The sequence below is a fragment of the Artibeus jamaicensis genome, unplaced genomic scaffold (assembly GCF_021234435.1).
Source record: "Artibeus jamaicensis isolate MK-2021 breed Jamaican fruit bat unplaced genomic scaffold, CSHL_Jam_final contig_354, whole genome shotgun sequence".
Lineage (NCBI taxonomy): Eukaryota > Metazoa > Chordata > Mammalia > Chiroptera > Phyllostomidae > Artibeus > Artibeus jamaicensis.
In genome coordinates, this window is record NW_026521803.1 from 4,255,210 (window position 1) to 4,272,665 (window position 17,456).

Here is a 17,456-nt window from a genome sequence, read left to right on the forward strand (position 1 = left end):
GAGAAACATCAATGTGTGGTTGCCTCTCACACCCCCTCCACTGGGGACTTAGCCCACAACCCAGGCATGTGCCCTGACTGGGAATTGAACCAGTGACCTTGACCTTTTGGTTCACAGGCCAGCACTCCATCCACTGAGACACACCAGCCAGAGCTATGTTTTTTTTTTATGGGTCTACAGTGTGAGGTGTATGAACTTGTTTTTCCCCTCAACAGCTTGTTGTAGAATCAGGTAGGAGAGGCATTTTCTTTTTTTCTTTTTATAACTTGGCAGACTTTGCCATCAAACATCCTGTTGTGTTGCTCAAATATCATTTGAAACAGACTGGCAATGTGTGTCTTTTCATCCAGTAAATTTCCAAAAGCTGAATAAATTGTAAGTCTCGAGGAAGATCTCAACTAGTGACTTGCCACTACGTAAGTAGACATAAATACCAGAACTGCTGGCCACCCAAATGGTCTTGTGCCTGGTATGTCACCTATTTCTGAGTATTGCTAAGAAGAAGAAAGATCAAAGATACAAACAATAAAATGGCAATAAATACGTATCCACAAATGACTCTTAAAACAAACCCCAGTAAACAAAAAAGCAGAACAGACACAGACTCATAAATGTAGAGAACATTTTGACTGCCAGAGGGAGGCATGTGGAGGGGATGCGAGAAAAAGACGAAGGGATTAAGAAGTAAAATTGATTGTTACCAAGTAGTCATGGAGCTGTAAAGTATGGCATAGGGAGTATAGTCAATAATATTGTAACAACTTTGCGTGGTGTCAGATGGGTACTAGTTTAATTGGGATGATTATTTGCTTATATAATGTCTGATCACTGGAGTGTACACCTGAAACCATATAAATTGTATGTCAGCTGTACAATAATTGAAAAATAAAAATGACTTAAATTTATTTAAAAACCCTGTATGCCTAGGTCAGGTGGTTCAGTTGGATGAATAGCATCCTGCACACCATAAGGTTGCTGGTTCGATTCCTTCATCGAGATGCATATGAGAGGCAACCAGCTAAGCCACCAAAATATTCTAGTAAATTAAAGAGGAAAGGAGGGTTTGGGTTTTGTTGTTGTTCAAATGAGAAATCTTGATCGCTACTTATTTACCAACTCAACAGAAGAGCTCAAAATAGATAATCAGTTGTCAAGTGAATACTTTCTGGGGTTGAAAAGGTAACAGTTTGGGGTAGAAAACAATTTTTTCGTTTAAGGTTTTATTTTTAGAAGATTATCTTCCACCTGTCCCACTCGGTCATTGCACGGGCACAGGAAGAACCAAAGGTATATAAGTGGGGAGCTTGTCTTCATTGGTGACCATTGAACAAGAAGCTGCTGCTCAGTTGTCCCTAAATTTCCAAGCCCTTTATTGGGGTGGGTGGGGAAAGGTGGCGTCATGACACAGATGCTGGTCCACTTACATGTTTTGAACACCTTAGCTGCTGGAGAAAGGAGATCATGCCTTACTTCCTAGGAACATTAGTGCTTTGGAGTTCTCTTCATTGTGGAAAAGAAGGAAAATAATTTCTTTCTCTAGTTACGGAAACCAAATATACCAGTTGTAAACTTTGTCTTGATCTAGTGTGTGCTTGATTTACCAAGCTTTGTTAAATAGTCAAGTCAGGAAAAAAAAAAACCTATGCTATTACTATATTACAATTATATTGGGTTGGCCAAAAAGCTCCTTCTCTGTTTTCAGAATAATGGCTCTATTAGCACTTAGTTGTCTTTAACTTCATTCAGAATGATTCTGTTAGATTGTATTGTGACAGCTGTCGTATCAGCTGTGCATTTAAGAGAAACTACCAAGCTGGTGAATTTTTGTGTAGCCATTTTAATATTGAAGATGGAAGAAAATATGCAACATTTTCAACATGTTATACTTTATTATATTTCACCAAAGACAGAAACACAACTGACATGCAAAAACAGATTTTGGAAGTATGGAGAAGGTGCTGTGACTGATTGATTGAATGTGTCCAAAGAGGTTTGCAAAGTTTGGTGCTAGAGATTTCTCTCTGGATGATAGTGATCAAATCAAGACATTAATTTGAGAACAATCAACATTACACCACACGGGAGATAACTGACATACTCAAAATATCCAAATCATCAATAGTTATTGGTGAAAATGAAAAATGTATCTTTTATTTTACAGAAAAAAACATATAGACTTTATGGCCAACCCAGCACTGTTAATGAATAGCATGGAATAATAATCTTTTTTTGGCAAAACCATTAACTCATTTTCCAAAACTTTAAGATCTGGGTTGTAAAGTTCTGGAACAAAATTCTACACTTGATAGTAATTATTAATATATGAACTCTTTTTCTACCCATTTTTTATTACTCATCAACTGTCATATTTGTGATGTTCTCATTCCTACACCAACTATAGACTTTGATTTCATTTCTCCTAGAATACAGAATTCCTTTGTTTGAACTAAACAAAAGACAGAAAATGAAAAGTACTTTAGGCGCTATACACCAGTGTAAACTATACCTATAACATTGTTTAGTACTGAATAAATTAATGAATTGAGGTAATTTTTTTAGTTTCAAAATACTAGCTGGGAAGAGCTGAATTATAAATGTTCTGAACTCTCCTTTTATATCATTATTTCCAAAGAATTTGAAGCTAATTAAAAGTACTACACTTTCTTAAAAAGAGATACCATCCTTTTCTTTCAGCTTTCAGTGTCTTAAGAGTTATTTATCCTTCCCTTTCCTAGCAGAATGTACCAGGAGACCCTTTAAGATATTGGATTTTGTGCCTTAAGAACAGTGTAAAAAGTTCCTTTAAAAGTTTTGGCTTATTTATATCAAAATGTGTAGTGGGCAAGGAATGTCTTCTTTTGAGAAAAACTTGAGATACACATTTATCTAAATTCTATTTGGATTAACTTGTAATACTTCTTTAAGTATTATATTGTTAAGTAATAATACTACCTTAAGTATTAAGTAATTAACACTGTAGTATTGCCTAAGTATTAAGTAATACTGCCTTAATCCCTGGAAATATTTTTGCCAACTAAAATTCTTCTAAGATCTACCAGAAAGGACCCTGAAGTAACACTTTTGCCTTTAAAGTTTTGTTGACAAGTGTTCAACACAGTCCTTTGTTATAACATAATAGAATTAAGCTTAGAACTTTTGAACAACCTGCAGCTTTATTTTTCTTTTATTTCTACTTTTTAATTACACTTGGCATTCAAAATTATTTTAATTTCAGGTGTACAGCATAGTAACATCTGCAGCTTTAACTTGGGCTGTTAAAACATTTCTGAAACATATGCAAAGTCACCTACTAGGTGACAAGAGTCATTGTTCTAAAGGGATTTTATAAGTAAGTGCTGCAGGTGAACACATGGCAGAAATGTTAGTGCATGCCTTTCTTTTTCGGATTGTGTGGAAGGCTGCATGAACTAAATTTATTGGTGTACTGATGTATTCTACAATGACACAGTTGCCAGCTTCTCTCATTAATCTAGAACTTTGCTTGCTTGGTAATCAGGCATATCAGAATGCATGTACACTAGGACTTTGTAATAATTTTCATGAGCTTGGTGCTTTGTAGGTACCAGTGAGTCATTGATGCTACACCTACTACTTGGAAGAGCTCTTTCTTGAAATTTTCTTAAAACAGTATCTGCTTAATGATGCAGCCAACAGAAAAACAAAGACTTTCTTTTTCCTTAGAAAAAAGGACTTAGAAAAACAAGATGTAGTAATAGTTGGCGAAAGTTCAGGTCATATACTGAAATAAGTGCTGAAAAAAGGTAAAAGATTGAACTAGTTACACTTCCGATCGTGGAATACCAGCTTCTTGATCACACCAGGCCTTTCTTTTTAAATCCTCACTGGAGGACATCTTCTCATTGCTTTTAGAGAGAGGGGAAGGTAGAACGAGAGAAACATAAATTGGTTGCCTTCTTATATGTGCCCTGATCAGAGATCAAACCCAACCTGGGTATGTGCCCTGACGTGGAATCAAACCCACTGGATAGGTTTTGGTCCTACTGGATGACTCTCCAACCAACTGAGCCACACCAGTCAGGGCTAGGGCTTCATTTCTTAATCTATGAAATAAGAGAATTAAACTACATCGTTTGTAAGGTGCTTTCCAGCTCGGCATTTAGATTCTAAAATAATTTGGGTGAACATATTTAGGGTCAAAAGTATTAGCATCATATTAAATGGCACATTAAAGAATCTGAGATGAAACAAATAGAAAGTCTACTGCTTTTTCAGTTGTATGATATAGAGTAATACGCTATCAGAATTTGTAACCTTTAAATACCTTACCCTCTTAGGAAAGAAATTGTTTCCAGAGAAGATACCTAAAATAAATTTTTATTTTATTTTGATACATAGCCTTCTATTTAAACTCTTCAAGAATTTCATTCATAGCAGAGTTAAGACTAATTTAAAGTTTTTTGAAGGAGGCAGATGAAAGAGCATCATGCTTTAAATAAAGCAAGTTAGTGTTTCAAAGCTAGAAGAAACTTGATTGGTGGAAATTGGAGAGGTTTTTTTTTAGGGTGTTTAAAATTTAAAAAAAATTTTTTTCAGTGAAGGCACAACCTTTTTACTGGGTATAATCTTCCAAGTGAAACATTGTAGGATATCCTCCTCATAACCATGGAGCAAACTCTTAAGTATAAAATTATAAACTTTTTAAACTTGAGAGTTAAATCACATAAAAATATTTACTCCTAGATCCCAAAGCAAGTAGTAGTATTTTTAAGTATATTGTATTGATTATGCTATTAGTTTTCCGAATTTTCCCCCTTTATCTCCCCTTCACCCTGCACAGCCCAACCCTTCAGTATGCCCCACTCCCCGCCCCTTAGTTCATGTACATGGGTTGTACGTATAAGTTCTTTGAGTTCTGTGTTTCCTATATCATTTTTTATCTCTCCCTATTGATTTAATGCCTACCAATTAGGCTTCTTCCTCTCTATACCCTTTCCCCCTATTCCTCCCTTCCCCCTTCCCCCTCCCCACTGAAAACCCTCTATGTGATGTCCATTTCTCTGATACTGTTCCTGTTCTAGTTTTTTAAATATATGTTATTGATTATGCTACTACAGTTGTCCCATTTCCCCACCTCTATTCCCCTCTGCCCTGCACACCCTCTCCCACCCACATTCCCCCCCTTTAGTTCACGTCCGTGGGTCATACATGTAAGTTCTTTGGCTTCTACATTTCCTATCCTATTCTTAACCTTCCCCTGTCTATCTTCTACTTCCCATTAATGCTACTTACTTTCTGTACCTTTTCCCCCTCTCTCCTCCTCCCACTCCCTTCTTGATAACCCTCCATGTGATCTCCAGTTCTGTGGTTCTGTTCCTATTCTAGTTGTTTGCTTAGATTGTTTTTGTTTTCATTTTAGGTATGGTTGTTAATGATTGTGAGTTTGCTGTCATTTTACTGTACATGTTTTTTATCTTCTTTTTTCTTAGATAAATCTCTTTAACATTTCATATAATAAGGCTTAGTGATGATGAACGCCCTGAACTTGACCTATCTGAGAAGCACTTTATCTGCCCTTGCATTCTAAATGAAAGCTTTGCTGGATAGAGTCATGTTGGATGTAGGTCCTTGCCTTTCATGACTTGGAATACTTCTTTCCAGCCCCTTCTTCTCTGCAAGGTCTCTTTTGAGAAATCTGCTGGCAGTCTTATGGGAACTCCTTTGTAGGTAACTCTCTCCTTTCCTCTTTCTGCTTCTAAGATTCTCTCCTTATTTTTAATCTTGGGTAATGTAATTATGATGTGTCTTGGTTTGTGCTTCCATGGGTCGCCTGACTCCGCCCCTCATACCAGTCTGGATGAATGTGTCTGTTTTAATTCCTTGGTTTTTGGACTTCCATACAGTTCAATTTTCTGTCAGTTCTGGTTGTTATTTTGTTTCTAGGTTGTTGTTGACCGTATTTTGGTTGTGCAAAGAGGCACAGTGCATCTACCTACACCTTCATCTTTGCTGGAAGTCCTGGAGAGCTTTAAACCACATAGGGCTTTGTGTAAGCTGTACCTAGTTAATGTCTGTGCCTTCCTAAATTTGGACTTTTGGCTTAAATATAATACAAAAGCCTTGTTTGTCCTCCTAGAGGATGTATATATTTAGTCAAAACACAGACCTAAGCATAAAGAGCCTGTTGGAGGGGAGAGACTTTTCCGATTGGATAATGCTGTAGCACAATGTTGAGTACAAATGTATGAAACATGGCACTGATAGAAATGTATAAAATACCCAGCATACAGCAGGGAACCTCTATTTTTAATCCACAAAAACAGACTTGCTTTACAAGTTATATCTGGGAGTTCAGTGCAAAGAACCTAAGTTATTTTTTAATTAAATTTATTGGGGTATTGGTTAATAACATTATGTAATTTTTTGGTGTACAAAGTTATAATAGCTGTATACTTTATTGCATACTTGTCATGCAAAGTTTAGTTTCCTTCTGCTACCATATGTTTGATCCCCTCTACCTACTTTACAAATCTTCTCAGACCCCCTTTCCCCTCTGGAAACCACCATTCTGTTGTATCTATGAATTTGTTTGTTGCTCTTTGTTTTATACTCCACAATGAGTGGAGTTAGTTTTTGTCCTTTTCCATCTGATTTAATTCACTTAGCATAATACTCTCAAGACCCATCTATATTGTTACAAATGGTAATATTCCTTTTTTATGGCTGAGTACTATTCCACTGTGTGTGTGTGTGTGTGTGTGTGTGTGTGTGTGTGTGTGTGTGTGTGTGAGAGAGAGAGAGAGAGAGAGAGAGAGAGAGAGAGAGAGAGAGATCATTATTTAGTCATCTTTTGGTGGACATGTTGTTTTTTGCATGTCTTGGCTATTGTAATAATGATGCAGTGAACATACAGATATATAAAAAGATGTTGTTCAACAATCACTAGTTACTAGGAAAGTAAAATCAAAACCATAATGAGATACCACTTCATACCTGTTAGAATGACAGTTATAAAGAAGATATGAAATAACAAGTTTTAGAGAGGATGTGGAGAAAAGGAAACCATTGTACACTGCGGAAATGTAAATTAGTGCAGGCACTATGGAAAATAGTATGGAGGGCTGTAAAAAAAACTCAGACTAGAACTACTATATGAGATTTGTCCAGAAGGTATCCAGCCTTGTGATGTGAAAACTAGACACATTTACTAAAGAAGATATGAGAAACATTGTACATAGAACAATGATACCTCAGTCTCCTTCAAAGTAGGCATGTTGGGACCTCATATAGTTCTCCCAATTGTCATCAGCTGCTCTATCACATTTTCCTCAATCTTATTGACGGTCTGAAGTTTCTTTCCTTTCACCAGTGATTTTTGTTTTGGGAAAAGCCAGAAGTCTCAGGACACCAAATATGGCCTATAGATAGGCTGAGGCACCTGGGTGGTTTGATGTTTTGCAAAAAACTGTTCACGAAATGTTATGCATGAGCCAGGTGTGTTGTGGTGATAAAGCTGCCAATCACCAGTTGCCCATAGTTGTGGCCTTCTGAATCATCTGAAGAGTTTCCACAGACAAATATTCAAGCTTAACGCAAAATTTGATGCAGATTCATTGCTCTTCTGGCTCAGTCATTTTGAATGTGATGACCGCACAGTACACATGCTCACTCAACAGCATCTACTGCCCCCACTGACTAACACAGTGAAGTCGTCATTGTTCACACGTGTGCATTCCAGTCCACCCTTCTTGGCTGCCAGGTTACATTAATGTCAGGCAAACTGTTCTCATTCTGTTAAGAATGGTTGGACTTTTTTCCGAACAGACCTTGTATGATCCAGCAATTCCTCTTCCGGGTATTTACCTTGAAAAAAATGAAAACACACATTTGTAAAGATATATGTACCCATGTTCATTTCAACCTAACACTTTTTCCAGACAGCATCTATTGCCTGAGGCTTCATGCTTCATCTCCTGATTTAGTTAGTTACTGGCTTATAGAGTGTCCTCTATGTTCTTGGTGACATGAATCTTACAGCTTGCTCCTTGCTCTTTCTCCCCTTCATTTCTGTCATAGTAGATAGAAACATTGCATGGTCCTTCCAGTTCTGTTATGAGGTATCTTTTATGGGAAATAATCCAAATGCAAATTGAGATCATTAGTCGCACTGAAATTTATTGACTGGTGCTGTGCAAAGGTTGAGGATAAACATAATATTAACAGAGTTAGTGACCTTTGGTCATTGTAGTTAGCAACCCCATTTATCTCTTACATACTACCATTTAAATAGACTTAAAACTCATTTAGACCTTCTAATCTATCCCACATAAGTAATTTAGTATATTTATATTGATTTTTCTCCCAACTTTTATAAAATTGAGGTATAATTTACACACCATAATATTCATAGGTCATAAGTATGCAAATTAAGTGGATTTAGATAGTTGTATATATATCATGTATTCTCGGTTGGGTTTTTTTTTTTTAAGACTTTATTTATCTTTAGAGGGAAAGGGAAGGAGAGAGGAAGAGAAGTATCAATGTATGGTTGCCTCTCATGGGTCCCCTGCTGGGAACTGTTCTGCAACCCAGGCATGTGTCCTGACTGGGAATTGAACCGCAATCCTCTGGTTCACAGGCCCGCGCTCAAGCCACTGAGCTACATAGGCCAGGGCCTCTGTTGATTTTTGAATAGGGAAGATAATTGTTTTACTAAATGATGTTGAATTTGATGACATGATGTTGAGGTGCATATGTGAAGGCTGAAGTGCTCTATACATAGTTACTATGAACTTCAACAACTGAAGCTGACACCCCACCAACCCTGACTCAGTGTTGAACTATTTACAATACTGCAAATCATCTGCTGTTTGGCATTAATGCATATATTTATCCTGACATTCAACAAAGGTAAAATGAATGTTCATACTATTTTCTTCACATTCTAATATGTCTATTTCCTTAGCCTCCTGTCATAAAGTTACTTTGTCATAGTTTGCTTGCCTGGTCACCTGTTCTCAGGCATATGTGCCATTTTGAGTGAGCAGGTTTTTAGAAGTCCTGTGTTAGTTAAGGAGTCCTAGAACTGAAAGGGACCTAAACATTAGCAACCTTTTTCGTCACCCTTAACGGGTGTAAACTGATGGGCTCTATTTTTGTCAGGATATGCCCAGAGAATATCACTTGGTGTCTTCCTAGGGTTGTCACTTCTTAACGCTGCCTGATCCCTCTTTCTCCCTTTTAGTATTTTATTAATTCCAGTTTGCCTTGCTAAACTCTTCCTGGATTTCCTCTTATGCTGCAGTAAAATATGTTCCAAAAGTATTTTTTATTAAAATGTGTGTAGGGCTTTTACATTGTTCTTTACAAACCATTTTCACATATACATATATGAATAATGATAGGCCAGGATGTACTGTCCTTTTAAATTTGAGAAATAAGGATGGTTCATAAGCATCTGATTTTTCCCTTTCAGCTTTTACCTTTTTATTTCTTAAGAAAGAGTATTTTTACCTAGACATTTGCCTTTTTCAAGTACAGTCATATCTCAGTATTCTTTGGCTTCAGAACTCATCAGACTTTGTATTGACCTCATTTTGACAAGGGAAAAATGTTTCAACATTTGGTGCTTGCTCAGGATTTGTCACACGTGCTAGAACTTGAATGAGTCAGGACACCACCCCGTAGTGGTTCAGTACTCTTCAGTTTGGGCACTTGTCACAAGTTCTGGAACAAATTTACAAGTGCCAAGGTACCACTCTATATGTTTTTCTCCCCTTGAATGAGGGTGGATGCAAGAGTGTAATTCTGAGCAAAAGAAGGTGACAGTAGGAAAACCTTGAATTAGAAGGCGTTGCTTTGTGGAAAAACTGTTACATGTCAGAGTTAGTGGTAAAGCAGAACACGTTAAATTAAGATATAAAGGAAGAAAGGTAATATTCTGTGAGGAGGAGGCAAAGTGTATCTACCTGTGCCTCCATCTAAGAAGAAAGATGACATTAAAATTAATAAACTAGTTCATAGACCTATTTTTAGTTTAGCAAGTTAAATGATAGATCTCATTTTATCTCTAATATTCTGGTACAACATTGAATTTTCTATAAGATGCTATTAAACGTGTACACTTATAGTGCCTTACACTTTTCCAGTTTTTGTACTTTTCTTTACACTTTTCAGAGTTTTCAACGTGACACACCACATTAATCTCATAGTGACTTTGTGAAATAGAACAAGCGATAAATTTCCAACTAAAGATGGAAAACAGGGGCAGTGCTTCTGAGGGATGTTTTAAGGTTATATGGCAAGTTACTTGTGTTAACTTTGCAATTTCAAGAAACCCAAAAGGTAAAGTAAATTAAAACCTTATTAGCATTAGGTCAGCCATCAAGGTCTGTGTATGAATTTTAAGAATGTCAATTGCATTTTTATATCATCTTCTTCTTATCCCCACATCATGTAGATCATCAGTAAAGAGAAAGTTCTCAGTTAATGCTTGAACCAAACAGAGAAAATAAGTTCTGGTTGTTAAGAGTTTTTAGTGTATTTTTAAATTTTTGAGCCATAGCTCTTCAGCTGATAGTCTTATATTTGTTGTAATACACAGAGGAGTATAGTAGAAAGAACAAGGGCTTACGTGTTTTGAATCCGGTGGCTTACTAGCTGTTTTTACTTAAGGCAAGTTACTAAATTCCAGATTCTTAATTACCTAATATCTAAAATAGGATATTATTACCTCAGATTTGTAAAGATTGAATGCAACATACATAAATCCTCAGGTTTCTTCTAGCCTTTCAATTAGTTATCCCTAAAAGAAGTAAAAAAGAATTTTTAATCACATCTTTGCTCCCCACCCCCCTCCATATCCCATAATTAAGTAGCAGGGTATGATGGGTGACATCAGTGAATCCCTCCTCTCCATCACATGTTCCTTGTAATAGGGTTAATTATTAATCATTCGGCCTTTTTCATTTGTATGGTTTAGGTGATATGTCAGTGGATTTGGGGGATTTTTGAAGTTGACATAATGTCATTGTGCCTGCCTTTCTTTTCTTTCCCTTTCACAGAGGATCTTCAAATGCTTCCTTAAAGGAAGAAGAATATAAAGAGCCTCTGGTCTTCCATTCTGGAGATCATTACCCCTTATCCGATGGAGATTGGTCCCCTTTGGACAAGTAAGTATTTTCAAAATTTCTCAGTTTCTTAAAGGAAAGGTATATTAAATAACTTCCTGTTACTGGACAGTAACGGTATCTCCCATTACTTTCATACTGTAAGACACTGAATGTATGCTTCAAATATGAATGTGGACTTTTTCTTTAAATAATTGCTGTGTTCCTAACCTCAATCTAACTTCCTCTCACTGTGTTGGCCACCGTACATCAGTTCTTAAGTTCTCATCTTTTAGTGTCAACTACTAACTAACTGTACTGTGGATAACATCATGAAGAAACAGGCAGTCACACTTTGTCCTGTGTTCCAGTGCAGTTTCCCTCATGTAGTAGTGTTAATCTAATCCATCTTTCCGTGCATTTCCTCTCCTGTAAAATTACCTTTCTTATTTTTTTGTGAGGATTAAATGGGATGATGCACAGAAAATGTTTGCAGAGGACCCAGCACATCCACCATAAAATACTAGTTAGCATTGTTTTTATTATTACTAAAAAACTCGAGAAGACGAAATAACATTTTCTGTAGTAGAATTTATCTGCAGGATACAGTTGATAAGTTCAGACTTAACATTTCTTTCAATCTGTCAAGCTCAGCAACACTGAAGTTCTCAACTTTAAAGTCATTTCATTTTTTTGTCCTGTGTTTGCAGCCCATACTCCCCAGCAGCATGCCCAAAGAGCGATTCAGAGTTGGAGGTGAAACCCACCGAGAGCCTGCTCAGGTCCGAGTCGCACATGGAGTGGACGTGGGGCGGGTTTCCAGAGTCCACCAAGGTACTAGGGTTTGCTTGCCTACAGAGTGTGTTCATTGTCTGTGAGTCTGAACATAATGATGCTAGTGCCCTCATGTGGTCACATAAGTCAGTTCAAAGATCACATCTGTCACTTTCAAGTTTGCACTGTTTACAACAAAAGGCATCTAGCATTATTTTCTGTGTTTCTATTTAGTCAGTAATGTTGATTGTTAATTAACACTATAGTAAAGAAAATTTTAAAGTTACCTAAAGGAAATGAAAATTTTCACACTGAAATTTTAAACAAATTGATTGTGAAAGCTGTTTTTTGACAACTTATAATGAGAGAAGAAAGAATTGAAAAGATAACATGTCTTATTTATTCATATATTGAGACTTTTAATTTTATTTTGTGTGTATGAATTAACCCAACTTTAAGTTTTTTTAAAACTTACTTTATAGTTGATATTCATTATACATTAGTTTTAGGTGTACAGCATAGCGATTGAACATTTATATATACCTTATAAAATGACCGGTACAATAACTATTCATCTGTCACCATACTAGTTATTAAAATATTATTGACTCTGTTCCCTGTGCTATATATTATATCCCCATGACTTTTTTATAGCTGGCATTTTGTACTTCTTAATTCCCTTCCCCTTTTCTGCCCAGTCCTCCAACCTCCTCCCCTTTGGCAGCCATCAGTTTATTTTGTGTATCCATGAGTTTGTTCCTGTTTCATTTTCTTTGTTCATGTTATTTTTTAGGTTACACATATAAGTGAAATCATACGGTGTTTATATTTCTCCCTCTGAAGAGAAAATATTTTAGACCTCTAGTTTTTTTTAAATAAATGTTTTACTTTTATGTGTGATTGCATTTGAGACTTCACTGTCCACTTTTACTTTCTTTTTAAGTTGAGATAACATTGATTTATAACATGGGTTTCACATGTAATATGGGGTCACATGTAATGGGTTTCACAGCATTATTATTCGCCATCTTACATTGTTTAACAGAGCCTGGAGAGAGTCAAAGCAGGGCTTAACTTCCCTGTAGCATTCACGTTTTCTCCCTGAAAATGAATGTTCTCCCCCTCAGTATCTTAAAAATCGTCATTTATTTTCTTAGTCTTCTCCAGTGTCAAACTCTTCATAGAACAATTATAAATATAACTTTTATAAATGTGATACTGAACAAAATAGTTACTACTTTTTCTTACTTTTAATTATGAAATATTTCACACATAAAATAATGTATTTACTAAATGTGGTGTTTAAATAAAATGAGTACATTTACCTGCATCTAGCTTAAGGAATTGACTAAACCAAACACCTTTGAAAGTAGTTTAATTTTTAAACAATTCAATTTTTTTAGGTGAGCAAAAGAGAGAGATCTGACCATCATCCTAGGACAGCTACAATTACACCATCAGAAAATACGCACTTTCGGGTAATCCCCAGTGAGGACCACCTCATAAGTGAAGTTGAGAAGGATGCAGCATCCATGGGAGAAACGGTCTGTACTGTAGTGAAACCCAAACCAAGAGCCCTGTGTAAGCAGATGAGCGATGCGTCTTGTGCTTCAGAACTTCTTGAGCCTCTCCTTGAGCCTCAGATTTCATCTGTGTTCAGTGCAGACCACCTTCCTAACCCATCATTAGTGGAGGCTTCCTCAGAGTCAAAACCAGCAGCTAAAGTAGACTCGCCATCAAAGAAGAAAGGTAATCTTTTTTTTAATTTGGCATCAGGTACTCCAAATTTAGATGGTAAATTATTTCAGTGTTTCAAATATTATGTGATGGTTACCTTTATATGTGTATTCCATGATCAGAACCGAGTAGGATTACTTGTTTAATAAGGCTTCCCCATCGCATTACAGGATCCACTGGGGCAGGACTCTTTCTCCCTGCTCTTTCCCAACCGTTGTTGCACAGTAGGCCCATGAGAAGCACTCATTGGAAAAGACAATATTTAAATAAGTTCATGAGTAAAATTAACCACTTTATTGACTAGATATGTCAGTAAAAGAGAAGTGAAATTCTAAAAAATTATGTTTAAACAAAAAAAATTAGAAAAAATATTTTCACCAAAAACATCTGATTAGTTGAGGCCTAAATACTTTTTTCCCAGTAATATGAGGTGTATAGATAAATGCACACTAATTATTAGCATGTGTTCTCTTTCATTATTTCCCTCTGAAGCAGAACTAGGGTCCAGCTCCTCAGCTTCACAGCTGTATCTCACTTTCAGGTTTAATTAATCACAATATTCTTCCTAGTTAAAAATCCAAAGTTATTTATTGATATTTGGTACATACAGTAAGAGCCAAAACACACCATCTGAAAATTAGCCTTAGATCCTATTTTTAGGGAAGTAAATACCTTCTCTAAAAATACTCATTGTCACGTATAGCCAGATATGTACTTCCATTTTAAAAAATTTTAATACCAAAGGGTGGATAATCACAAACTGACTTAATAAAAATATTCACTACAAGTACGAACCTTCAGGGTCACTAGAAATAACTTACTTAAAAGGATTTGTGGCCAATGTGATCATCCAGCTGATGATCCAGCTTAATTTGGCACCTTACTCTTTCATAGATCAGCAGTTCTCAAACCAAAAGCTCATAACCATGTCTTCTGCTTGGTGAAATGTTAAAGGGGGGAATCCATTTTACACGGTGAATGTTTTGTTTAGGAAATTCTGACCACCCCACCCTTAGCACATAGTGTAGGAACTGACTAGAGTTAAGAACACAGAGTGGTTTCCATCCTTCATTTGGCTTCATTCTCCCCTGCCCCCACCCTTTTATTCTGAAAAGTTTTGTGCACATTGGCACACTTGCCCTCTCACTCTCACTTTATGCCTGTCTTTTTGTGTCTTCACACACATAAAGTTTTGGATTGTTGTAAGCTGTTTTGGAAACCAGTTTACAGGTATTGTGTCATTTCACCTTTACTCCAATATACACTTTCTTTTTTTAATTGAATTTATCAGGGTGACAATTGGTTAATGAAATTATATAGGTTTCAGGTGTACAATTCTGTAATACATCAGCTGTATATTGTATTGTTTGTTCACCACCCCAAGAAGGTATACCTTCTAAGAATAAGAAGATTCTCTGCCTAACCATAGTACAATTGTCATGTTGAGGAACCATATTCGTATTTTCCTAAATGGGCCAAGAATAGCTTCCTGATTTTTTCTTTTCCCAAACCAAGATCTCATCTAAGTTCATGTAGCATTTTTTATTTAGAATATCCCCTACACACATACACACACACACTTCTATACCTTTTTCCTCCTCTACACTCATGATTTGACCTTTTGAAGAGCCCAGCCAATTGTTTGGTATACTTTCCTACATTGTGGATGTATCCAGTTGTTTTCTTTTTTCAGGGTCACATCCTCCTCTATTTCCTTCAACTGGAAGTTAGCTCTAGCCATTAGAAATGTAATGTGAGTTGCATATATAATTTTGTCTTCTCACAAATTTAAAGAGTGAAAAGTAAGCAAGTGAAATTGAATTTAGTAATATATTCTATTTAAAACAGTAGAGCCAACTTATTAGAAACTTAACATGTAACTAATATAAAAATTATTGAGATTTTGATTTTTATAAAGTAAGTCTTAGAAACCTGGTACGTTTTCTGCATTTCTTAAACACATTTTAATACCTTACACCAAAGTAGGACAGTCCAAGTTCTCAATAGCCACATGCGGCTGGTGGCTCCTGTAGTCAGCAGTACAGAATTAGAGGCTTAATTAGATTTGGGCTACATACTGTTTATTTTTGAATTGAGGATTACTTTATGGGATATATTGAGTATTTAATAGTACATCTCATAATGTCTCACTATTAATGATGTTAAATGTAATCACTTATTTATGGTATTGTGGGCCGAATTTATTTCTTGTAAAGGATTTTTGTCCTTTTGCAATTAGAAGGTAATGTTTTAGCACCGTGTGAATGTCCTGTTCCCCAACAACCTTTTCTTCATGTTTTTAGAATAATGTCTTCTTTCTTAATGCCAGTGATTTCATCAAGTTTGGTCATGCTTGATTGTACTATAGTTATAAAAAATACTTGATCAAATATAAATTATTTTTAGGGGCTAGGATTAGTCATGTAACAACAAATGAAAAGAATGAATAAATTAGTATATGTTTATTGAACAGCTATTCTGTGTGTAACACTGAATTTCACTTTTATTGGCATAAACATTTGAGAACCAGCACAAGTGAAAAGGTTGTTTGACACTTTAAAAAATAAAGCCCAATTCAAATCATGGTCAGTTTTTGCAAGCCTTTATTTTCTTGCAGAGTTGTAAATGGAGAATAACTAAGTTCTTACCTCTGATGTGTTTTTCTTATTTAAAAAACAGGTGTCCACAAGAGAAGCCAGCACCAGGGACCTGATGATATTTATCTAGATGACTTAAAGGCTCTAGAACCTGAAGTTGCAGCTCTCTATTTCCCTAAAAGGTAGTGTATTCCTTGTATATTGATGGGTGAACAGCTCTGCAATAATCTAGCTATTTCTAGAGCAAAACATTTTTGTCTGAGAAAAAGGAGCAAGGTGATAATGTCCTTTAGCTATATTAGATGATTGCTTCAGATTTAGAAGATTCAGAAATTGTGTGTTGTTTCAGCTGCAGTGATTTGAGACTAACAACTATTTTTATGAAGAAATTTTTAATGCACCAAAAGAAGTACACTAGTTAAACCTACATAAGTATATTTCATGCCAATGGATACAACTTCAGATTAGCACTGTTATCGTCGTTAATGCAAACTCAGCATGCTTAAGAAAATTTATCAGCATTTGTCTCATTTCTTACATGTTTTAAAGGTAATATAAATGTATTGAAAAATATTTTAACAAAAAATGCCTTCACTCCCTCAATGAGTCTGCGCCCCAGGCTTTTTCTGAAGTCAAGCCTGGGTGTGGTGAGGCGCCATTCCAAATGGTCTGTACACCCCACATTCCTTAGAACTGTCACCTTTTGTTCGTCTCCCTTGCCCTCATGATCATCCTCTTGAATGGCTCTACAACCTCAGCCAGGATATACTTGTATCTTTTTCCAAGTTCATTTTCATTCTTAGAAAAATTCCATTTTAATATACCCTGATGACAAAGAAAACAATTTTCCACATGGAAAGTATGACTTGAATACACTTAAACATAGGATATATAATTAAATAATTTTAATTGTTTGAGAACATTGTTTTTATTTAAAGTAGACAGATGGGATTGATATGAAGGTATTTAAAATTTTTATAGCTATTTTTACGTCTTTAAACTCCTTCCTTCTACCTACCTAAGTTTGTCTCAAATATTTACTTAATTTAAAGTAATATTTTAATTTTTAAGGTGAGAAAACAAACTGCTCCATTTTTTTCTTCAATAAGAAACTTAAAATGTAAGCTGTTTTAGAATTAGCACTTTTTTTTTTCAGATTTCTCAGCCCTTGGTCATTTCCTTACATTGGAGTCCTAAGATAAATTTCTTAGTTTTCCTTTTAAAAAGCAGGGAAAGTGACTAAAGCAATGGGACCCTACTG

General features: G+C 35.8%; 1 protein-coding gene across 5 annotated transcripts in view; it reads left to right on the plus strand.

The window, feature by feature from the left end:
* The window catches only part of LPIN2 (lipin 2), a 90,555-nt gene that overhangs the window by 58,291 nt on the left and 14,808 nt on the right, over positions 1 to 17,456 (plus strand). For all 5 annotated transcript variants that reach the window (XM_053664330.1, XM_053664332.1, XM_053664333.1 and 2 more), the window contains 4 exons: positions 11,043 to 11,150; positions 11,798 to 11,921; positions 13,265 to 13,610; positions 16,278 to 16,377. In XM_053664330.1, coding sequence (XP_053520305.1) covers positions 11,043 to 11,150; positions 11,798 to 11,921; positions 13,265 to 13,610; positions 16,278 to 16,377 — 678 coding nt within the window. The remainder of the gene's footprint in view (positions 1 to 11,042; positions 11,151 to 11,797; positions 11,922 to 13,264; positions 13,611 to 16,277; positions 16,378 to 17,456) is intronic.